Raw genomic sequence first — 24,909 nt, 5'->3', positions numbered from 1 at the left:
TGATAATGAATGATAATGAATTGAGCTTCCCTTAAGCCCATGTGGGCTGATTCTACCCACCAATCAGAGGCTTGCTCTAATGGAAGGTGTGAATTTGCTGTCAGCAGTGGGTGTGTTGGCCCTGGTCAGCCTGAAGCAGACCCCCTCAAGAAGAGGGCTGAGAATGAGCCTTGGTTGGCCCGCAAAAATACCAGGCCACCCAGATATGTAAACAACCTACGCTACCCGACCCGGTACAGGTGGGAAAGGGGCTTAAGCGCCCAGTTTACTCAGCGAGTTTCCGACTTTGAACGCCTAGAAAGAAGGTATCTAGCTGGAACAGGTGACCATCGGAGTGGAGCTAACTGAGCTTGAAACATTTAATTGTCATGAACTTTTTCTGCTCCAAAGCATGGAAGTTAATAACTGAGATATTTTCATAGAAGATAATTGCTATTTTTGGTTTTTGTTGTTGGCCTGTGAAAAAAAGATTAAACTTACTCTAAAATGGGAACTGGACAGACTACAGATTGAAGAATAGAATAGAAAATCCCTTTATTGTCCCTCAGTGGGGAAACTGTGATGTCACATCAGCAATAACGTTCATTACAGAAGCCAAACAGGAGAGTAAAACATAATAATAAAGAGTAAACTAAAATAAAACCTAAAATAGACTAACTTAAAATATCCAAAAGGTAAAACAATCTAAATACTGAATATATACACATTGTAAGGAGTAAAAAGAGTAAATAAAAATTGAGACATAAGTAACGAGTGATGTGTTTTATTTAAAATGTACTTGCTCGTGTGTAATTTGGTCATATCAGATTCTGTGTACAGATGCAAAAATAAGTTTCTTTCCAATTGAATAACAAGACATCTGTAAATAAACTTTTCAATAAATATTGAGTTTGGCCCGCAATTTTTTCCCAGTTTTTAATTTTGTACCATTGTGAATTTGAGTTTGACACCCCACTTTAGGCTGTGCAGTAATAAGGAGACAGACACTGGCTGAGCCGGTGCATAAATGTTTGATTTTCTGGTGGTGTGCGATAGTTAAAGAAATATTTTTTTTTAAATAAAATGCATCTTTAAATTTTGGCCAATGAGCTCTGGCACATAATAAACAGAAATACTGCTTCATCATTTCATGTACCTTTGAATCTACAGTTGGTCTTATTTAAAAACGTTTTTTTATTTAAACTATCATAGCTGGAGTGTTAAAAAATAAAAGTGCCATATGATATTTGGAAGTTATTTTATTTCTATTACCCAACAGTTATCCAATCCATGTTTGTTCTGTTTTTTTTTCCTCTAGGAATCATTGAGGCGTGACATCCTTCAGAGGTTGTACGATCAACTGTCAAGCATCTTGGAGAGGCAACCTGTTGATGGGGAAGGGCTACAGTTTGCTTGTCACCATTATTTCGTTTTATTAAGTGCTCTAGGTGGCATTGTTGATGTAGGAGAGGATATACTTTCTGCTCTTTCAAATCTGAATACTATTATCCAGCAGGAAAGAGATAATCAAAAGACATTAATAGCGGTACACGTTGAAAGAGGTTCTCGTGGCCGCCCACGATTGGTGGTGTCGCGAGAGGCTCTCGAACACCTTGTGGAAATGGGTCTGCCAACAAGTGTCATTACCAAACTCCTTGGTGTATCCAGAGCAACTCTATTTAGACGGATGTCTGAAAACAATATATCTGTATCTGCCACATACAGTAAATGCAGTGATGAGGAACTAGATTCATTTATCACAGTAATTAAGAGCAACATGCCAGATGCTGGGTACAGGGTGGTCCGAGGTGCTCTACTTGCCCAGGGACATAGAGTACAGTGGGACCGACTGTATGCATCCATGCATCGTGTGGACAGTGCGGGTGTACTTGCTCGAATGACACGTCTGGGATGTGTAGTGAGAAGGACTTACACAGTTCCTTGCCCAAAGTATATGGTGCACATTGACACCAATCACAAGCTCATCAGGTAATGTCTGTGTGTAATTGGAGATGTTGTTTTTGTTTTGGGAGTTGCATTTTTAATTGTCTGTGTTTTAACAGGTACAATTTTATTATCTTTGGAGGAATAGACGGCTATTCAAGGAAGGTAGGTGTTTTCATTGTCAAGGACCAAACAGCTGCAAATGTGTTTTCTGGCTATCTTCTGTTTTATAGATTTAACAACTTTTATTTTGAAGTAGAGGGCTGCATAGGATTGGGTCCCAGCAGGAGCGGACAGTTAGAACTTTGCTGCAGGCCGGAACAGTTGGCTAAAAACCAAAGGGATTTTCAGAAATACCAAAAATACACATTATTTTTTTAACATATTTGTAAAGTCTCTCAGTTGATGTAAGGGCTTGTAATAATCATTAGCCTTTACTCCTCCATATTGATTTTTAAATGGAAGAATATGAAACACAATCCCATTGAATCTCTAATAATAGTCTGTCATGCCATGTTTTCTCCTGCACGATGAGTGAATACACAAAATCAGTGCATCTTAATTATATTGTGGGTAATAGTTCTGAGTGTCACGGGAGAATGTGGGAGTAACATACATGGTGGTCAGAAATTCAAAACAAGCTGGCGGGAGAGGGATGAAAACAGTATAGTGCAGTGGTCTTCTGTAAAGTATGCATCTTATCACTCCTGTGAGATTTGACACAAACAATACAGTTTATCAGATCTTAACTTATTTAATTATCTAACATGTTATTGTATGGCTGTTGTACCTTTCATTTGGTAATTGATTGTTTTGGCCCCTATAAAAGTGTGTCATATGAGAGTGTTTGTGCTTGACTTACATAGATCATGTACCTGAAGGTAGCTGACAACAACCGGGCAGACACCCACCTTGCCTTCTTCAGTGAAGCTGTGAATGAGCATGGCTTTCCTCTGAGGTATTCATGTTGTTCCCAACTTTACCCTCTGTTACCCTGTTCAAATCTGCTTTTGCCTAAAGTGTTATTGACCAAAGATAACATGCCATTTGAGGTCATATAGTGAAATTTATGGGGGGGGGGGGGGGGGGGGGGGGTGAACATTTCCCTCTTTCAAAAAAAATTTCCCCAGCAGAGGGTTAATAATGCCACATTGTTTACTCACTTAGTAGCAAGGTACATAAGGAAATTTCTGTGGTACTGAAGTTGATGTCGATTGTTATAGATGTGCATTAAAAATGTTTGAAGCGAGATTCTAATGTTTCTTTTTTTTTTTTTTGTTTCAGGGTGAGAGGAGATCGTGGCGGAGAGAATGTAGGTGTTGCAGAATTAATGTTCTCAGTTCGTGGAACTGACACCAACAGCTTCATTGCAGGAAAAAGTGTACACAATCAACGGTGAGTTTAACCTAATTCGGAAGGCGTGTGTGTGTGCGTGTGTGTGTGGTGTGGTGTGTGTGTGTGTGTGTGTGTGTGTGTGTGTGTGTGTGTGTGTGTGTGTGTGTGTGTGTGTGTGTGTGTTGGATGGACATTTAAATGTGTGTGTATATTATAATTTTCTTTTATTTAATCCCCCTCCAAATCCAGGATCGAGCGCCTCTGGCGTGATGTCTTCATGAGTGTTACTGGTTTATATTACAACATCCTGCACTCTCTGGAAGACCAAGACTTGCCGAACATCAGTAACATCCTTCACCTGTTTTGTTGCCACTATATCTTCTTGCCTCGCATCCAGGCCAGCCTGGATGTCTTTAGAGATGCGTGGGACAACCATCCAATCAGGACAGAGGAAAACATGACACCAAATCAGCTGTGGCATCTGGGCCAGGCTCTGAATCCTGTTTCTGATCCAGGGGCAGATGTATGTTCTGTTAAAATGACTGATCACATGTCAAGTTGATCCTTAACTAAAAATCAAATGTTCAACACTTTGATAATCTACTTCTGCACTATGCTTCTTGGATTCAAGATGAAATGGCTATTGAAATTACAGTTCTGTTTGTGTGCACCTCTACTGAAGTGGACACTGTCAACTATAATGTCATGACATTACAAAGTCATGACACATCTGCAAGTTCAAAATGCAAGGCATTAGACCTTCCAGATGTGATATTCTCACTGCTATTGCTGTTTTAACATAAAAGTAGCCCATTAATTAAAAAAAACATTCATTAAATAATGGAGATGCTAGGTTCTGCCTGACATTGATGTTAAGTGATTGTTAAAAGGTCATGATAGGGCTTTGTTAAATGTGTTTTCTTGAGATTCATTATGCACAATGCTCATACACACTTTCTTTTTCCAGGGTATACCGACACCAGAGATTGAATGGGAGGAGAACGGATACATGACTGAACCTCATCCTGGGATCAGTGTCCCTGTACTGGACAGTCCTCTTTCAGATCATGAAATGTTGGAACTGCAGGACAGCATTAATCCGTTGCAACATTCAGACTCTTTTGGAGTGGACATATATCTTCACACTGTCCAGTATGTTGAGAACTTACTTGAGGCTAGATGATTACATGTGTGAAGAAGGAAGGAGAGAGAAGATAGGGAGTTAGGAAGAAAGAAAATAGTTAATGAGACAGGAAGGAAGGAAGTTAAAAAGTGAAGGAGTGGTCCATTTTAAGGTTAATATACTGTATATTGTTATTCAAGGGATTTGCCGTTGTAAATATGAAATGCTAAAGGATAGACCCCAAAATAAATGTCTAAATTCATTTATAGTTGTGTATTCCCTTAAAGGCTTTGTCAGCCTGATTTATTTTAGACCAGGAATGTATTTGAAAAGGCTGCTGTTCACTTCATCTATGCTACAATTCTTCAAAATGTAGATGTTCTATCATTGCTAGTGTTGGTTTAGTAACATGCATCTTCCTGTGTATCCAGCTCTAATAAAAACATATTTAAAGGTGAAGCACCTACTTATCAGGAGATCCATTTCTTTTTACATGTTATTGTTTGAATTTTGTCTCGTTTCATAACTTTTGCTCAACATTTAAGGGGAACTGTGTTACCCTGCGATTGTACTATACCTCTGTCCGTCTACTTATTAAATGGGATAACATGACAAGATTCTATCTACTGGTTTTTTAATCAAGGGATGATTAGGTGTTGTGAGAAGATTCTCTATGCTACTGAGTCTGTGTTAAGTTGCAACTGGACACACATACCCACACACAGTTTGTTCATTTGTTCTCAGAGTGAGAATAATGTCTTTTAGAGTTAAAAAGTTTTTTTTTCTTGATGTCACTGAAGGCTGTGTTAGAAATATATGCAGCTCATTAAAAGGAAAAGTAACTGATGTAACCAAGAGCCTGAACACAGGAGAATAGAGACACCTGACAAGATAAAGAGCTGGAGCTTTTGCTCCTTATCAGAGCCACTCCCATGGAATAGGCCTGACGATTTACTAGCTTCTCTTACCTTCTCTGCAGACAATGTTTAATATGAGCTTCAAGAGGTCTCTGCCCCTAACGGGGTTTGCTTTCACATAGTAAAAATGCATAATTTTTCTGAATAAGATTAAGAGGCCACCCATAAGGCGGAACGTTTGTAATGTATTGTAACCCCAGATTCTATGAGTATAGCATGGCCCTTTAAGCAATCACCTATTGGATTAATTCCATCCCCTAAACCAATCATTGAAGAGCTTTTATGTACGCCCGCCTCCTAGGTGGGTCCTGGCCCCTAAAAAAGAGCATAGCTTGTCTCCATAAGTCTTATTAAGCCCAAAGAACCAGCGGGGCCAAGATGCTTAAAGGGCTACGCTAAACTCATAGAATCTGGGGTTACAAAACTTAACCAATGTTCTATTTCGTATAGCCCCGCCCTTTAAGCCATCGCCTATTGGATTAAAGGCGGAGCCAGATATAGTTAGTCAACGCCACACTGGTTCAGAACCAAACCTGAGCGGACTCAGGTTCCACCTAATAAACCTCTACAGCTGTCGGCGGGCGTAAACATGAGAGAACAGCTGGAGGACATGACAACAGCGTATGATCAGCATATAGCTGATGAGAATCAACCCCAAGGTTGCCTAGCAACCGGTGGGAGAGAAGCTGTCACAATCAAGAAGACACAATGTTGCATTGTAAGGACAATTCAACTAGGGCGTTTAAGAACACAAGGATGACAATAACGAAACTGCAAGGTTTCTGATAAGAACTTTCAGTGACAGCTGTGATTAAGCTGAACTGTGTGTTATCACCACATTGGTAAGGAGGCTGGTGGACACATCTCTGAGGTAAAACAGGTGGTGAAGACCATGAAGCAGCCATGCATATGTCTGCTACAGTCATTCCAGCTCACAATGCAACAGAGGAAGAAACCGCCTGATTAGAATGTACTTTTAATCTGACTGGAGTGTCCAAGCCAGATGAAGCATAGACACTTGTGATGATGTCACACAGCCAATGTGAAAGACGCTGAGATGACAGAGGTTGCCCTATGGAACAATCACTGTAGCGAACAAACAGCTGCTGCGAAGTGCGCAGCTGAGCTGTGCGAAAGACTTAGGAGTCTGAGTGCACGCACTGGGCATAGCAGGTGGGATGCAGCATCTCACTCTGACACATGAGGGGAAGAAAAACCCCACCAGAGAAATGGACCTGAAAGAGCTTGTGATGCTCTTTGGGGTAGAATGCTGGGTTTGGGTCAGAGAACGGCTGTACACCCATCATTCCATTTCCTGAGACAAGATGGCAAGATAGAGAGAGAAGTTAGGTCACAAATTCTCTAGGTGGAGAAACAAGGGACTGGGCGGGATTCGATCCCCAGACGCCAAATCTTCCCCCCTCTTTCCACAAGCACGTCATCGTGCTCCCGCGCAGGGTGCCACAAACTTCACATCCATGGACCTACTTGACAGTACTACATGGATCCTGCCAACAACACCAAATGTGGCAAGGTGGAGAAATGCGGGCCCGGGCGGGATTAGATCCCCAGACTCCCGGGTGAGAGTCACACACGCTTACCAGTCAGCCAAAGGAACATCCCCTTGGCCAAGTAGCCAGGGTGCATGATTAATCAGGACACTGTGACAGGACGCTCACACTGCCACACATGGATCGGCGCCGAGTCCTCTTCCTGCTGCGCAAAAAGTTTATCCAGGATGGAAGAAGGGTTGTCATCTTGGTGGATAAGCTTTATGTGAACAACAAACTCTACAAGGAGTGAGGAGTGACAGATTGGTTATATTAGCCCAACATCAGGTCACACATTTAATATTCTTATCAGGATTCCCTGGGTTTGAGCACGTCAGGATTAAATAGCTGCTAGATCTGTGTTCTAGATGATAAGATCACCTGTTCTTCACCACCTCACACCCCTATCACCTTTTCTTTTTAGTTCTTTCTTCTTCTTTAACCTTTATAATTATTTCCTTTACTCCTTCCTGGGTGGCATTTTGGCAACAGAGGTGCCTATTGGGGCCAGTGGGGGAGCTGGCTCCCTGGAGGGCTTAGGCCAACCAGCCATTCCTCCCCATCCCCACACATTTTTCTCCTCTTGCTCTCTCACATCATCACACAAACATGCCCATAGGACCTTGGGGGGTGGACAAGTCAAGGGGTGCAGGTATGGACCACATTTCTGCATTCCCGTGGCAACCTGCCCCCCAATTTTATTTGCACCTTAAACACTTCCACCAACAACATTCCACACAAACATACACGTAGGGCCTTGGGAGTGAGCACATTCAACGGCATTTGGCAGGGGGATTTCTCAGCCTCATCCCGAGTGCCGGTGCCCACTTCCAATTTTAAACTGAACTTAGACACAGAGGGCTGTGGGTGCAAGTGGGGTGGTGTGGTGGCATCAGCTGGCATAGGCCAGATGATGCCACCACACCACAGCCATGGAATACACCTCATCAACACACACTAACACTATATTGGAGGAGGCGGAGGGAGACTAGTGGTCTTAGCACACCTCTGTTGTCACTTGGCTTCCTGGCGCTGGAGGCTAGGAGGGAGATCTGGCCGTCTGGTTGGGGTCTGGGGTGGTGGGTTGCTTTGCTCAGCGTTGGGCGGGGGAGCCTGCTCATCAGTACCCCAGCAGAAAGGGTCGAACTCTGGTTACCGGTGATGGTTGTACCCCATGCGCAGCAGTACCGGGACCAGAGTGAATAGGGTGTGTATGGAGAGCCTTGGGTTGTATGTGCATGTGTGAGCATGAGGGAGGGAGTGTGTGACTGTGTTTGTGTATGACTGTATATGTCAGATGGGGCCTTGGACTCCACCCCTCTCCTCGGCCTTCTTTTGATGCTATACATCTTCATCTCCCCTCCTCCTGCCACACTTGGTGTGGAGTGCGGTGCCTTGGTCTGCCTGAGTGTTCATGGCTCCCCGGTCAGGGAGTTTAAGATTTTTGGCGTCTGCCTGATCAATCCCGGTGGCTGCCTGGTGGGATCTGAGTCCCTGGGCTCTGCTGGGTCCCCGGCGGGGCTGGTCACCCCTGGGTCTCGGGTCGCTGGGTTCTGGGCTCGGCCGGCTTGGGGGTGGGAGGCTGTGGGCTTGCCGCTGGTATCTCCCCGGGCTCTGCCGGCTGCTGGTTATGGCCCCCCGGGGCAATCCACTGTGCCTCTCGAGGGGGGCAGGGGCTTGTCTGGTTGCAGTCTCCCTGGTGTTACTGCACTTCAGGGAGATCTCTGGGACTTGGAGCTCCCTCCATCTCCTACACATCTTTGGGGGGCAGATCTGTGGTCCCTCACACTCTATTGGACGCTCCTATAGAGAAACCTTACATAAACAAGCGCGGGTACACACACAGGTGCTCACGTGGTGCTCTCATAAGCATGGACTTGGGCACGTTCAACACGTCTCAAGGCTGTGGTTGGCACTAAATGCACTGTGATTTATCGTGATTGTTCAGTAAAACAATGTTGATTTTATATTCCTCATCAAGTTGACACAGTGAGCTTGCGCCTGTTGTATTGTTTTTCTCTTTCTGCAGGTCTAGAAGCAGACTCTTGTTCATCATTGTTTATTTTTGTGCCCCCCCCCCCCCCCCTGTCTCTTCCTTTCTCTTTCACCTCTGTCTCTGTGTCTGGTTGGAATTAAAAAGCATTCAAAATCAATAAAGTTTTAAGTATCAGATGTGACATTAAAAGCAGAAGCTTTGATGGTCCACCTGAGAGTAAATCTGTAAGGTTTGTCACCAGCATTCAGACATTAATTATGTTTGCTTCACTGCCAGACAGGACACGGGGAAAAAAAAAAAAAAAAAAGGGATACGCAGAGGAGGTCAGCGGCGATCGACAAAGGGAGAAGACAGATCATGCTTGATCACTCCTGATTGCCCCACCAGCTTGTTTTGAGTCCCAGTGCTGAACCTCTGCTAGATTGAAAGAACTGATCCACATTTGTGCCAGGACATCTTGTCAAGAGTGTGACTTCTCATTTTCCGCTTCAGCATGTGTAACAGAAAACCTGTTGTAATCCATCAGTGACAGGCAGGGTTGAGGATTACAGGGTTATGCTGTAAGCACTGCTGCTTTGTTTTAAGATATTAATGATTTTTAACACAATATTTAAAATACAGTATTGTTTATTGTTGTTTATTGTTTATTTACTTAGCAGACGCTTTTATCCAAAGCGACTTACAATTTATAACCTATAGGGCATGTTGTGAACTGTGGGGGAAACCGGAGTACCCGGAGGAAACCCACGCATGCATGGGGAGAACACGCAACTCCATGCAGAAAGGCCGCAGCCGAATTTCGAACCTGCGACCTCCATGCTGCGAGGCAACAGTGCTAACCACTGCGCCACCTGATGCAGCCCAACATTTAGAATGAAATGTTATTTAAAATAATCTTTTGTAAAATTTTAAGTAAGTATTTAGTGTTTATGTGGTTAAATACAATAACAACACTAATAAGGTAAAAGGTTGGTTTTGGTAGACATCCAGAAGAGCCAAAGAAAAGAGGTTGGCACTTTTATGGGGATTTATGGGAGGGCCAGACCCACAACTTTGTATGCTTTCTGCTCGCAACATCAGGTGTAACAGTAATATACAGCAGGACAAAGTCTTTAACAAAACTTTATTGCATTTCAACAATACAGTAAACTAGTGGTGTGTCAGTTGTATACACTATACAATACACACTAACAGTGTTTATTTAACATACCTGAATTGCAGAGTACAAAAATGAAATACATTTTAGTGGACCTGCTTCAAAACATTAGGGCACCACAGTTTGAAAGTGCCTTAACAATGGAAGTTAAACAAAACAGACTTTTTAAAAGGGACAAGTGCAAGACCTTACCAACAGCTAAACAAAGCCAGAACTGAAGGCTCTTATCTGTTACATGAACAACTATGCATATTTTGGCAAGTATCAGATTTCAACACCATGACTTACATTTGCATTACACCTTCCCAAAGCCATAGCTGATGGATTTGAGAGCCATCATCAAGTCCTGGTGGAATGTTGTATATGTCTGGTAGTGACCAGGAAGCTCCAATGTGTACAAGCAGGTGTGAGCCACTGGGTAGATTGAGCGTACAACCTTGACATAGAGTTTACTCATTGGCTGCTCCCACCCAACCCAGAACCTCATGAGGTCACAGAGTACATCTGGTGATGCTACAGAAGACAGCATTAAAAGTGTGTGAGACCTCAACAGTAATTAGACTTGTATTACAAATGTGGAAACATTCAATCAATAATAACGGTCAATCTACAAGCTTACAATGTGATGTGCAATTTTATTAAGTGAGCTTGTAGGTCTGGCATGTTCACCTAAATTTAGCAACATAATTTTAATTTCATGTCATTACACACACACACACACACACACACACACACACACACACACACACACACACACACACACACACACACACACACACACACAGACCAAGATGATAATCAAAATGCAATGCATGAGGAAAGATGAGCCCGTTACCTTCCTCAATGAATTTCCTCAAAAATCCTGTGACTGTACTGATGTTATCCACTGGAACAGGGTCGTCCTCCTCATCACTATCACATGTAGGCTGTGGCCAGCGAATGCTCTCGATTATGGTCTACAGGATATCAGAAAAGGGTTTGATGTTAAATTTCAGAATGTGATTGTGTAAAATAAGTTCTATATTCAGATAGTCAGCTAAAGAATGTTTGACCAGTAACAGGAGTCTCTCTCCAGTGTTTTAATAAAAGGGAAATAGGCTTTCACAAGGATCATCAATGTCATCCAATTATCATTAACAATTATTATTACCAGCTCAGTGGCCAAGTGGTAGAGTGTCCGCCCTGGGACTGGGAGGTCGGGGTTCGATTCCCGGTCGGGTCATACCAAAGACTGTAAAAATGGGACCCAATGCCTCCCTGCTTGACACTCAGCTTGAAGGGGTTGGATTGGGGGGATAAACCACCAAATAGTTCCCAAGCCCAGCCACTGCTGCAGCTCTCTGCTCCCCTCCATGGGGATGGATCAAATGCAGGGATGAATTTCACCATTGTGTGATGATGACTATGGAACTTTAACTTTATGACGTAACTAATGTATCATCTTAACATTTGATTTTAGAGTTCAAATTTTTTCTGTTCCTGTCTAAATGGGATCGCTTCTAATGTCATTGGTTTATTTAGCCTATTTGAGTTATCTCGCCAGATTTAATAAAATTGGTATCTCTAACTGAAAATGTGTTATTTTGTCAAAAAGTACAATAGATTCCGGTTAGAGCAAACACTTAATATCACTGCTTACTTTGTGTAAGTGAAGCTAACTTATTTTAACATAAAATAAACGCTGTAAGATAAAAACTTATGCTAGATAACTCTGGAGCATGTCATCATATAGCATTAGAAACACAAAATACACTTAAATATTTTAAATCAAACCCCAGAAATAAATCCAGTCAAGAAAGGAGCCAGCTTACTTGTGAGCTAAGTTCCACACTTGACTCCCTTGGGAAAAGTATGGAGTGGACATCTGGTCTGGCGGAAAGAAGTGGCCAGATTCCAGTTTCTTTCAGGCCTTTCCTGATCTGTTTAATAGGCTGTATACCATGGTGAAGTACCTGGATATGAAAGTGACAGGTAAAAAGGTAGTCTTTCTTGACACTAATGGCCTCAGCATCCTCCATGTTAAGTGATAAATGAATCTTGTGTTAACATAACAGCCTAACCAGTTGGAATGCATATTGGAGGTTAGCTACTGTCTTAACTAATGCTGCCTATGACTTTACAATGAAGCAGTGCCTCAAGCCAGTTACATACTCCACAAGACGCATCCTGAAAACCAAAGTTGTCACTTCTTGTGGAGTATGTAACTGGCTTGAGGCACTGCTTCATTGTAAAGTCATAGGCAGCATTAGTTAAGACAGTAGCTAACCTCCAATATGCATTCCAACTGGTTAGGCTGTTATGTTAACACAAGATTCATTTATATATTGAGAATGTCATGTCATTTGGATACTGTTTCAAGAAGGTAAAACGCTTACAGTTTTTGAAAGCATCAACTGGAACAGCCAGTGGTGATTGGTGGGGTTTGGAGTAGGTAGATACCAAGACAGGCAAAGATCAGTCACCCTGCTGATTTCTTCTGCAGTCAGTTCTTCTTTCTGCAGCTACAGAAATAAATACATCACAAAAAGGGGAAAGAAGTAAGTCTTACATTTTCCTTTAGGCAGTTCATTAATTGAGCAACAATTTACATTTTAAATAGGCAACATCAGTTGTACATTGCAGTAACACAAAAAACGTATTACATTTTCCCAACACTGACAAAGTAATTGTCATCATTTGATGATGCATAGGACAAACATGCTGCAGTGTGGTGCTTTGCTGGAAAACAAGCTAACCTTTAACTGTGTTACTCACCAAACCAATAGTTTCACGATGATCAAGATCAGCAACATCCTCTAGAGTCAGAGCTGCTGCTGCGGTTTCTATCTGCCCTCCAGTTAACATATTCACAACAGCCAAACTGAGTCCTGGAAAACCAGACCCACCATGGATGAAGTTATGTCCGAGAATTCGACCCGCCATCTCAAACAGCTTGCATTCCCGAAGCACACCAGCAGCTGAGGGAACATGATGATCCCTTTCCCCTTCGAAAAGGGGTGTAACACTAGCAGAGCCTACAAAATAAAAAAATTGAACAAAAAATAAAAACCTGGTAGAAATAGCTTCTGTCTAAACAAGCCAACTATGTAAAAGGCCAGATGAGGCCTGAGAAGGAGGTTTCAGACTGAGGTGAAAAATCTGGGGGGTGACTGCAGTTCAAATTGAAACGAGGCTTGTAGCATCGTAGCAAACAGCCACAAAACCAGTAGAACCTGTTAACCCGTGCCACATACACTGTTTTAACATCAATCCTGTGCAATAACATTATTTATACGTGCAGTTTATGTTTACTGATCAATTCTGCCTACAACAGCGAGCAGCACAAATCAAACAAATGCTGCTACTACATAAATGCTGCTACTCCATGTATATATTGTTGTTATTCAGAATTGATGATCTGACATTTTAAATCTCTGTACTTTCTCATTTATATATTTTTTAGTTTTAATTGTTCTTTTACATTGTTGATTTTACATTTTTATTATTTCTGTATTGTTTCTTATTTTCCTTACTTGCACCAAGGGAGTGGCACTATTTCGCTGTACCCTGTACAATGACAATAAAGGCTATTTATTCTATTTTAGACAAGTTGGAACACAGGAGAAAAAGTCTTTGACTTGCAGAGCACTGGCACAGTGGTGTTCTAAAAGTGTCTCAAATAGATTTGCTGTGCTAGCTGTTCAAATGAACAAGATGAAGTAAGGTGAAGGAATTTGAAAGCCCTGCCTTGAATAGCCTTGACTGAAAAGGGGCGATACATGTGAAAATTTACACAAGACAAGGGGTGCTGCGACATTGAGAGTAGCTACAGTGACAATCTGATTATCCCATTTCATGACAAAAATGTTCCTTCTTTAGTCATTGTCAAGAAATAGTCTTCGATTACTGTGGCTAATTCCATTTTTGGTTCTTTTTTAAAACACAGAAAAGGTTTCCTTTTACCTTGCTGATAGTTCCGTTTGCGGCTGCAACATCCTCCGCTGCCTGCGGATAAACGGAATAGGAAGTGACGCCACCATCAGCGTCAGCTCTGAGGATGTTTGCAGCCGCAAACGAAACTGTCAGCAAGGTAAAAGGAAACCTTTTCTGTGTTTTTAAATAAGAACCAAAAATGGAATTAGAAATCAGACACAGCAAGAATGTACCAAAGATGATTACTGTGGCTGTTAAACATATTATAATGTAACATGGTGCCAATAGTCAAACCTTCTCTGTAAGTGTATCAACATGTGCACCAACATATACAAACCTAAATTAATACTGAAACCAGTCTTCAATTTCTGCATTGCCATTGACAAAACATGTCGTCTCACACCTTCACCAACTGCTGCATCTCCTAAATACATGGACAGACAGATAAATACGTGTATGAATTTAAATGCATTTAACTTATATCACACAAATTCATTTTAGCAACTAAACAATATGAGCAAACAATATGTATTATACCTGTCAGTGTGCATTTGAAAGGAGCTGCCCAGTTGATATTATTCCTTTTGTAAAATTCTATAAAGGAACTGTCCTTGTCATCTTCAGAATCAAACATGTTGATTGACAGCAAGAGGTGGTGATGTTTTGAGTTGCGCTCCAGCAGTTGTTGTCGGAACAACTGACATGCTTCCTTGGGGTCTTCTTCTTTCTCCCAGTCTGAAAATTTGATAAAACCATATCAGCTTTTATTGCTAAGTCAGCCAACTTTGTGTCAAGAGTGAAGTTTATGAAGCCCCATAAAGCTAATTAAAGCTTTTCAAGAGGGACTGTCACTCAATCATATTTGTACAAGTGGTAAATGTTGGCATAGCACATTAATCATTAATGAATCCAAGTTACAGCTTGGGATAGCCAATATCAAATCAGTCCAAGGGCTTCATTTGAGGGTCTGCATGGACCGATGAACTTAAGCCTTGGTGGTCCTCTTATGGTCGTATTCATCTTCTGTGGGAGACATACTGAAAGCTCAAGCCAAACACTGTATTGTCAGCTCACTCCTCCTTAATCATACATGCTGCAAGGACTGACAGGAGGGGAAACTCCTACCATGTACTAACACTGGTACAAAGGGCGCTGAACCGCTCCAGTAGAAAGCCATCAATCCTTTTATTTATAAAGCCCTTTACAGGCATGTAGCATGCCACCAAAGTGCCGCAATTTCAACAGTTATATCTAGGTGTTTCTGAACATAGACAATGCTAACATTTTACAGCAGTGATTTAAAACAGACACTAGGGGGTGCCAAAACAAGCAAAACTGCATAGTGTGCATTTAAAGACCCCCAGAGAACACATCCGAATAAAAAAAGTACAATTTTCTCTCCATATTTTCATGTGCTTTATAGCTTTAATATTGGTGTCATTATCAATTCAACCCAGTACACACTACAGTGGAATATGAATCCCCTATTATCACTTTAAAACAATGTAGATAACAGAACCAATAAAATACCAGAACGATAAGAGTTATCGTTAACAGTAGTAATACAGATAAATCCTGAACAACCGTATTTACAAACACAAACAACTTGAACCAGGAAAAGGACCAGTTTCAAAATACAAAACAGTAGTACTTGTTATTGATAAATTACCAGCAGGTGATGGTGGTGTAGACATTCTTAGAAATGAAGGTCCTGGCAATTCATCAACACTTGTCAGACTGGCTGCTTCCCTGCGCGTAGTGGCAGCAATGTCCATTCTTAAAAAACAAAAAAATAATTAAAAAATACTTGGATAAATGAGGGGGAAAAAACAAGATTTTTCTTATCGTTTACAGATTTTTCCTGCCTAATGCAAACTCCATACCAATAAAAAGTATAAAAGCCTAAACACAAAATATTTTCTCTGTTAAGAATTCTGTTATTAAACACATTTTATATTGATCCTAGTTATAAACTTCTTACCTTTCACCACATGTGCTGGCATGGAATGGAAGGGCATCAACTGGGTATGCTGCTTGACAGATTGGGCAAACCTGAAAAACAAAATTTAAAACAAAGAGGAAGAAAACTGTCAATGAACCTCAGAATTATATTTACCCTAGATAGTATCGCATCTCGACGATCTACATTGAGTACATTGTGCGTCTTTTAAAATCAGTTTGGCGATTAAACCCCACCTACTTATACATCTAATCATCACATTATTATGAACTGAAAGTCATGCTATGCTTTATGCTCCTATGGTGGATTAAGAATTTACTACAGAGTCAAATACCCCACACGACTCTTCCATTTCAGCACATTCTCCCATCTTTGTGGATTCTCCAGTCTCAGTGGTAGGAAGGTCTGAGACAGCTGTAGAACAGAGACCTGGCTCCTCAATAACTGTGCAGTCTTCATCAGGAGATGACTCAAATTCATCCACCTTAAAAATGAAAAAGAGCTGGAGCTGTAGACTTTCAAACAGTAATTTTCCTACACAAACAAGAAAAAATATGTAGAAGTAACAGAAATTGGAAGAAAATAACATAGCTTACATTGCATTCCTCCACATGTAAAGGTAGCAGCTGCAATGGCATTAGACTTTCACATTTCATGCATTTTGCCTTTGGCATGTTGGCAAACTCTGGAGAGTCATAAGGAAGGGGTTCGATAGACAGCTGTTCTTGTAGTGGAGCTAGAAATAAAGTGTTCTTGCCATTGCTGGATGCCCCTTTGAGTGTCTCAAAAGTGTATCCCTCAGGGCCTTGTAAAATTGATGTCAGCTTGCGACGTCCACTACCCCCTATTTTAAAACAGAAATAGTTTCCATTAAAACATTAGTCATGCATCAAATAATATCAGGCAAGTAAGTCTTTGTCAAGAATATGCTTAAAGTACCTGTACAATTTTTTGAGTGGTGTGAATTGTTAATTCAAAGAAGTACAAGTATATTATCTTGGGCTTTTTAAATTAAAAAATATATTCTTAAGCCTTTAAATGACAGAACAGATGAGCATGAATGGAAGACAGGCGGAGAGACATGGATCAAAAAGTGCCACGACTCTAGTTTAACCTGGACAGCTGTGGCATCATCCTTGTAGATAGGGCGCTTGCTCTACCACAAAGCCACCAACACCCCTATCTTGGTCTTTTAACATGAAATAAATAAAATATTAATCACTTGACATTTGCAATCCTACCTGTGGACTTGTAAAACATCCAGCCTCCTTTCAAGCTCTTCAGTTTGGGAAATTCCTTCCAAAGTTGAGCTTCAATCTGTAAAAAAATTAAAATTTTGTGAGAAAACAACCAACAAAACAGCAACAGATCAAAATGTACTCATAGCATTGACTAATTACATCACTGTGTCCCCAGTTCTCTGCCAGACGTATAATCCTTTTCCCAAGACCAGCAGTGGCAAGCTGTAGTTCTTCTGCTGAGCCCTTTGGTGTGAATTCAGAGGGTCTTGGAAGGACATATACATGAAAGTTATTTGTTTTCACAACAGAAGTGGTAGGAGTGCAGAATCGTCTTTTCCCCCTTGGCTGATCAGTAGGTTTATTAAAGATGTGTGGAAATGGCCTGGTGTGGGAATAAGTGAAACATGTTAGCAAACAGTGTGTGTTTTCTTTTTTGATACTGGACATACAGGGGTCTTCAACATTTTTCAGGTCAAGGACTACTTGCTGAAAGACAGATTAAGCAAGGAGTCTGCATTGCATACAGTAAACTATTATGTTGCAGATTAAACAGTCATAGATAGCTTCATAAACTTGTTGGACAGCACTATAAGTGTAGTGTAAATGTGAGGTTTGTACTTGTTTACACAAGGTTTTCTAAATTAATGTTCAGTCATTAGAATCCATTAGTGAGCTGGCCATACAGCTGTTTTAGATAGGCACCCCTTAATACCACCAAACATTTGCCATAAATTAACATGATTTGCGTTTCAATCCTGTTTTACCAAATGTATGAAATTAGAAATGCATCACCTTTTAAAGGCCTGCCTCACTGTAGGAGCACTGGGAACAGCAGGTGCACTAAGAGCAGTACTTTGGCCGCTGCCTACTGCCAAAACTGGCATGCTCTGACCTGCACTCTGGCCAGTCCCTTGTGAGGAAGTTGGGGCCAATGATAACTTGTTGCCCAATAAATCACATAAGGCTTGAGCTGTACGAATCACCAAAGGTGACAGTTCCTGTAAAAAGAAAAACACACTAACTGAGTCACAATTACATACAATGATTAAGTGCTTAATTTGTAAATTATTATGTGCCAGATGTCATTACCCTGATTTTTAAGATGTGCTTTATAAAGAAAAATATTTTTTTACATAAAAGAGGGCGCGTTTCGTCTTGCGCGCTAACACCGCATAGCACTATGGGATTAGTAGTCTTATCAGCAAAACATTCATGCACCGGCTCAGCCAGTGTCTGTCTCCTTATTACTGCACAGCCTAAAGTGGGGTGTCAAACTCAAATTCACAATGGTACAAAATTAAAAACTGGGAAAAAATTGCGGGCCAAACTCACTATTTATTGAAAAGTTTATTTACAGATGTCTTGTTATTCAATTGGAAAGAAACTTATGTCTCAATTTTTATTTACTCTTTTTACTCCTTACAATGTGTATATATTCAGTATTTAGATTGTTTTACCTTTTGGATATTTTAAGTTAGTCTATTTTATGTTTTATTTTAGTTTACTCTTTATTATTATGTTTTACTCTCCTGTTTGGCTTCTGTAATGAACGTTATTGCTGCTGTGACATCACACTTTCCCCACTGAGGGACAATAAAGGGATTTTCTATTCTATTCTTCAATCTGTAGTCTGTCCAGTTCCCATTTTAGAGTAAGTTTAATCTTTTTTTCACAGGCCAACAACAAAAACCAAAAATAGCAATTATCTTCTATGAAAATATCTCAGTTATTAACTTCCATGCTTTGGAGCAGAAAAAGTTCATGACAATTAAATGTTCCAAGCTCAGTTAGCTCCACTCCGATGGTCACCTGTTCCAGCTAGATACCTTCTTTCTAGGCGTTCAAAGTCGGAAACTCGCTGAGTAAACTGGGCGCTTAAGCCCCTTTCCCACCTGTACCGGGTCGGGTAGCGTAGGTTGTTTACATATCTGGGTGGCCTGGTATTTTTGCGGGCCAACCAAGGCTCATTCTCAGCCCTTTTCTCGAGGGGGTCTGCTTCAGGCTGACCAGGGCCAACACACCCACTGCTGACAGCAAATTCACACCTTCCATTAGAGCAAGCCTCTGATTGGTGGGTAGAATCAGCCCACATGGGCTTAAGGGAAGCTCAATTCATTATCATTCATTATCATGCTGATTACCCAGAAGCTGAAAGTGTCTCTGACTGCATTCCTTGCATACCTAAGCAAGGATGTGTGGAAACAACCGGGCCCGGCTGGGGCCGACTGGGGCTACCCAGCCTGGGCCGACCCGGTACAGATGGGAATGGGGCTTTAGAGGAGTATCTTCAGTTGTTTAAGACTGAGGGTAACGCTGCACACGCTGATTCTACTAGCATGGATGCTAATGATCGTAAACATAAACAAGGGCGCGCTTCGTTTCGCGCGCTAACGCTGCATAGCACTATGGGATTAATAGTCTTATCAGCAAAATCGCCCGGCGGACCAGTTTTAATATGATATATTTGACATTTGATTTTGCGGGGCAAATAAAAATAGACCCAAGGGCTTGAGTTTGACAACCGTGGCCTAAAAAAATGGTACCTAGACACGCTAACTAAACAAATGTCCGCTTGAGTTTAGCTTGATGTTAAACTAGATGAAGAATGGACCAGACTTCACGTAACGTCCGGACTGAATTTAACATAAAACATTTTACTTGACAATGAAGAACGCTTCTACTCATAATTCTATAACATTGCATCAATTACAACGAGGGAATAAGATAAAACTGTTACTCACAGATTGTGACCGATCCATCCCGCTCTGCCGTGTGACCTGCAATGTGCATGCGCACAGCAGATCTGTTCCGTAACATAAGGAGCCATATGATTGGCTGAAAGCGAACCGCCCTGGTGGAATCATATATCTGATTGACAGATTCATTAACCAATGGTGACGTTTGTTGGCCTGCGACGTTAGGAGAGTCTCAAAATTCAGCACACCGATTTCTCTCACGAATGCAGGAAGGTTCACAAATGAGAAGCTGTTCGTGAATGCACCACACAGATTTCACTCACAAACGCAGAAAGGTTCACAAATGAGAAGCTGTTCGTGAATGCACCACACAGATTTCACTCACAAACGCAGAAAGGTTCACAAATGAGAAGCTGTTCGTAAATGCACATTCAGCAATTCGTATGATCTGTGAGTTTATATTACAAGTGTTCTTACAAATTATATTTGTGAACCACAGAGTGTGAACTTCAGAATTAGCGTGTGCATTTGTGGAGAATGTTGCGTGAGTTATTTTTTCACATTATATTTATGTGTCAAAGAGTGTGAATTTCCGAATGAGCGTGTGCATTTGTGTTCCTCCGAATTATATTTGTGAAACACAGAGTGTGGATTTCCGAATGAACATGTGCATTTGTGGAAAAGGTTGTGTGACTTAATTCTTATTGAGACTGTTCTGGCCTCATAATTGAGTGTGTACAGGGTTCGTCTGCGTGTGTGGCATTGGGCAATCTAGCGGCAACCGAGTGGCCTGAAGGCGGAACCGGCCAACCCGTCGCCCTCACCATCGTTGTGCTTCGAGATGAACTATTGCTAAAGATGATCGTCCTCGTCAACCACGGCGCTACCAGAGTTACCACGACATGCGCCTTAAAAGCGTTCTCGTTTGGGTCAGCGCCACCAGAATTGAATCGGCAAGTCAGCGGATATTACACAACTCGTAACGAAGACCCTCTCCGCGACCTCGCGGCCAGTGTGCGCAGTGTACAGCAAATGACAAACGATGTTGCGAGCGATATATCGGAAAAACTTTGCACTGACGCGACGGTCGCCACTGCAGGTTGTGTGAGTCTCGCGCAAAGTGCCATATCAAACGTGCGCAAGCTAGTGACAAGCAACTTCACCAGATCCGTAGATTCTGCATACGCTTGGATACGAATGAAAGTATCGAGAGATAACACCGACACAAGTTGCGCGACGGCGCTGGCTGCAGTCGCTCCAACACTGGATTTAATAATCAACGTAATTGTGATCGTAATGGCGTATCGAGTGTGCACCAGAAACTAAAACCAGTTCTACAGAAAACTGGCATGAGGGTCGCGGTCTAACGTTATGTTGGTGTCTCGCATCGACCGTCGACGGCCGTTTGCCAGTGGCTGAAAATGGCACAGTTGACGAAATGGAAACGCCGACCGTCGATAGTGCACTCTCGCAAGTTCCACCCGCACCATCTCAGGAGACAGACCACAGAGTCATATTAGCGGAGGGTAGATAGAAAATGCGCAAACCGCCACAACCGCCCATATACATACTATACGAGTTCAACATAGAGTGGAGTAAGAAGTTACTACCGATTGTATTTCCAACGTGCAAGCAGCTGGTGTGTGACTCTCGACTATACACGTCTTGGCCTACCACGAGTACATGAGCCCACAAGATCCTAAGCGAAGTCGAAGCCGTTGTGTCTACCCAACGCAAATTCAGCATAGCCGTGCGCGCTAAGACAAGTCCCTCTAGACTGCTGGAAACTTTGGAAACGTGGAAGGCTGGCATGTATGCGCTTTCTACACATCTCAACGGTATGATTGCGATACTCTCGGCCGCACAACAACTAATGGTCATGTGTTCGGAAGGTCTGATCAGGTCTGACATGACCGGTTGTCAATCGACGTCGAGCGTGCACTCACACACGGATATCCTGGCGTACAGTAAAGCGACGGCGACCTCTACGCTCACGTTGATCGCCGATGTTTCGAAGTGCAATCGAGTGTGTTGGCTGACGAAAGCTATGGTGACCGATGGTCGCATCGACTACAATGTGCCTCATTGCGACTGGAGAGGCGTATGTGATCCTTTGCAAATCGACAACACCACCGCGGTCGAGTGCGAAGTCACGGTCGGCGGCGTGTTGTCCTTACTGTGCCCCACACAATGTGACGGTCCGTGTCACGGACCGGTGTGTTACGACCCGACTAACGAAACGTACCAGGTGATAACATTGCATCTGCCCATTACAGCGGAGCGAGCGTTTCGCCACACTCCCAAACCAAGGTTAATAGTTGTAGTGCACGCCCTTTCGGACCTCGGTGCACGCGAAACACTGGCGTACACTCACAACATCACGCTCGAGACAGCTCAAGCGTTACGCGAAACAAAGGACGTGTTCAAATCCATAGAGAATATACGGTCTTTAGCGTATGCGTATATAAAGAAGGTCGATGACATTTACAGACCCGGCGGCGTGGGCACCACAGTAGAACAACAAGGTGCTCTCAAGTGCACACAGATACTGACCGCATTATCACTCGCGATGTCTATCCTGACATGCCCGTTTCTGATTTCTATGTATATTAAATTATGACAAGAGCTACGGTGGTTACGATTACACTCTGACCACGTGCCTTAGTTTCTGCTAGTGACCTATAAATACATTTGACCACTTGCTCTCACTGCCATTAGAGCGGCTGTACCCACACGTACAACACCCAAGTAAAAAAATGATATCGCTGTCTGTACTGGGTGTACTCTCAGTAGTCGCAGTTGCTCAGGCCATGGTGGTACGCTCACATAACGCCCCTGAGATACGTCCCATCACACCACCTCCTAGACTACTCGCGAAGGAGTATTCAACACCCCCTTTGTACGAAGACAACCATTATAACGAGCACAGCACAACGCTTGCCGCATGCGAAGACAACATGCAGGAGACAACGCTACCACCTGTCGTGAGAACAACGGATTCGAGTGACAACGATCGCGACTATGACGAGCACATTACAACACCCTCTGTGCACGAAGACCAGGTGCAGCAGACAACGCTACCACCTGTCGTGAGAAACAAGAGTTTGGTTAACAATGATCATCGTCGTGTCCCATTGTAAACGGGCGCGCCATTGCACACATCGTACATGTGTGTTAACCCACCTGTATGCGACAGACTTTGTGTGTTGCATGACATCGAGATGTATTGACGTCTGTGTCAATACAGGACTCTCTATAAGCCGGGAGCTGGACGCTAACGACCCGTGCATGCGCCACACAAAAGGTATCGTACATGTGTTAACCCACCTGTATGCGACAGACTTTGTGTGTTGCATGACATCGAGATGTATTGACGTCTGTGTCAATACAGTACTCTCTAAGCTGGGAGCTGGACGCTAATGACCCGTGCATGCGCCACACAAAAGGTAACTCGACTAACTACAAAACGAATATTGTGATGTAGAAAGTTGGCTCGACTGTTTGAATCTGCTGCAGCTGCGGTTTACTCACAAAGTGAATCGCACGCTTGTTAGAAGTACATTCGGAGCACTTAAAAAATACATCGCTCTCATCGAGTTCCGTCTCAGCGTTCACCGGCTGATGGGCAAGAGCGTGACATGGGATCGCCAGGAACTTACTTAAGGACTATCATCTCATTTGGCATTTACTCACGGACCCAAGAAACCAGTTCCAAAAAATGGTCGAGAATTATAACTTGTCTAATAGCAACTGGAAGATATGTTGCGTCATAAGCCTCTGATGGTTCACAAGGTGCACGGTCCACTCGAAATCCTAATGCTGTATTTGTAGTACATACACTAAGTCTTCTCTGTTGATGTCGGACTAGAGTTTTATTAGAGTTTTACTTTGCAACAATGGGATTCGAGCAATTGATGTGTATATTTTTAATAGTGCACAATGCTACTATTCCTAGGCTGAATGTACGACATGGCTCTTATGTATCATTATGTATCGTTTCCATTAAGTACTAATGGCATTTACTCACGGACCCAAGAAACCAGTTCCGAAAAATGGCCGCGAATTATAACTTGTCTAATAGCAACTGGAAGATATGTTGCGTCATAAGCCTCTGATGGTTCACAAGGTGCACGGTCCACTCGAAATCCTAATGCTGTATTTGTAGTACATACACTAAGTCTTCTCTGTTGATGTCAGACTAGAGTTTTATTAGAGTTTTACTTTGCAACAATGGGATTCGAGCAATTGATGTGTATATTTTTAATAGTGCACAATGCTACTATTCCTAGGCTGAATGTGTGACATGGCTCTTATGTATCATTATGTATCGTTTCCATTAAGTACTAATTTAAATAAAGTCCCTCTGTCCTCAGTGCTAGGTTGTGGGTTTAAGTGGCAAGAAGCTCCTCGGGGCGCATATTGCTTGGGCCTCTCTCCTGGATGCCCTCTGTCAGACCGAGTGTTGACATGTGGCAAGACTGTCCTCGGGGCGCGTCTTGCTTGGGCTTCTCTCATGGAGACCCTCAGTCAGACCCAGTGTTGACATGTGTCAAGACGCTCCTCGGGGCGTGTCTTGCTTGGGCCTCTCTCCTGGAGGCGCTCAGTCAGACCCAGTGTTGACATGTGGCAAGACGCTCCTCGGGGCGCGTCTTGCTTGGGCTTCTCTCCTGGAGGCCCTCAGTCAGACCCATTGTTGACATGTGGCAAGACGCTCCTCGGGGCACGTCTTGCTTGGGCCTCTCTCCTGGAGGCGCTCAAACAGACTGAGTAGTGACATGTGGCAAGACGCTCCTCGGGGCGCGTCTTGCTGGGGCTTCTCTCATAGAGGCACTCAGTCAGACCTCAGTGTTGACATGTGGCAAGACGCTCCTCGGGGCGCGTCTTGCTTGGACCTCTCTCCCTGAGGCGCTCAGTAAGACCGAGTAGTGACATTTGGCAAGACGCTCCTCGGGGCGCGTCTTGCTTGGGCCTCTCTCATGGAGGCCCACTGTCAGACCCAGTGTTGACAAGTGTCAAGACGCTCCTCGGGGGGCGTCTTGCTTTGGCCTCTCTCCTGGAGGCACTCAGTCAGACCGAGTGCTGAAATGTGGCAAGAAGCTC

The 24,909-nt window shown here is 42.8% G+C and overlaps 2 protein-coding genes across 2 annotated transcripts; one reads left to right on the top strand and one right to left on the bottom strand.

The window, feature by feature from the left end:
• Positions 1 to 1,275: 1,275 nt before the first annotated feature.
• LOC129162841 (uncharacterized) lies at positions 1,276 to 6,265 on the top strand. The gene is made up of 7 exons (XM_070550730.1): positions 1,276 to 1,968; positions 2,043 to 2,088; positions 2,790 to 2,881; positions 3,208 to 3,318; positions 3,508 to 3,681; positions 5,824 to 6,016; positions 6,146 to 6,265. The coding sequence occupies exons 1-7, from the start codon at positions 1,601 to 1,603 to the stop codon at positions 6,263 to 6,265; spliced, it is 1,104 nt and encodes a 367-aa protein (XP_070406831.1). The 5' UTR covers positions 1,276 to 1,600.
• Positions 6,266 to 9,992: 3,727 nt separating this feature from the next.
• LOC129162842 (uncharacterized) lies at positions 9,993 to 20,529 on the bottom strand. Its single transcript, XM_070550642.1, has 14 exons — positions 19,855 to 20,529; positions 17,273 to 18,111; positions 17,114 to 17,189; positions 16,469 to 16,716; positions 16,207 to 16,356; positions 15,894 to 15,964; positions 15,582 to 15,688; positions 14,450 to 14,647; positions 14,250 to 14,336; positions 12,755 to 13,014; positions 12,376 to 12,501; positions 11,812 to 11,952; positions 10,836 to 10,956; positions 9,993 to 10,513 (listed from the first exon to the last, which is right to left on the bottom strand). Exons 2-14 carry the CDS (start codon positions 17,558 to 17,560, stop codon positions 10,296 to 10,298), a joined length of 2,091 nt encoding a protein of 696 aa, XP_070406743.1. The 5' UTR covers positions 17,561 to 18,111; positions 19,855 to 20,529; the 3' UTR covers positions 9,993 to 10,295.
• Positions 20,530 to 24,909: the final 4,380 nt, after the last annotated feature.

This window comes from Nothobranchius furzeri, chromosome 4 (genome assembly GCF_043380555.1).
Source record: "Nothobranchius furzeri strain GRZ-AD chromosome 4, NfurGRZ-RIMD1, whole genome shotgun sequence".
NCBI classification, from domain to species: domain Eukaryota; kingdom Metazoa; phylum Chordata; class Actinopteri; order Cyprinodontiformes; family Nothobranchiidae; genus Nothobranchius; species Nothobranchius furzeri.
This window is presented reverse-complemented; position numbering and strand designations above follow the sequence as displayed.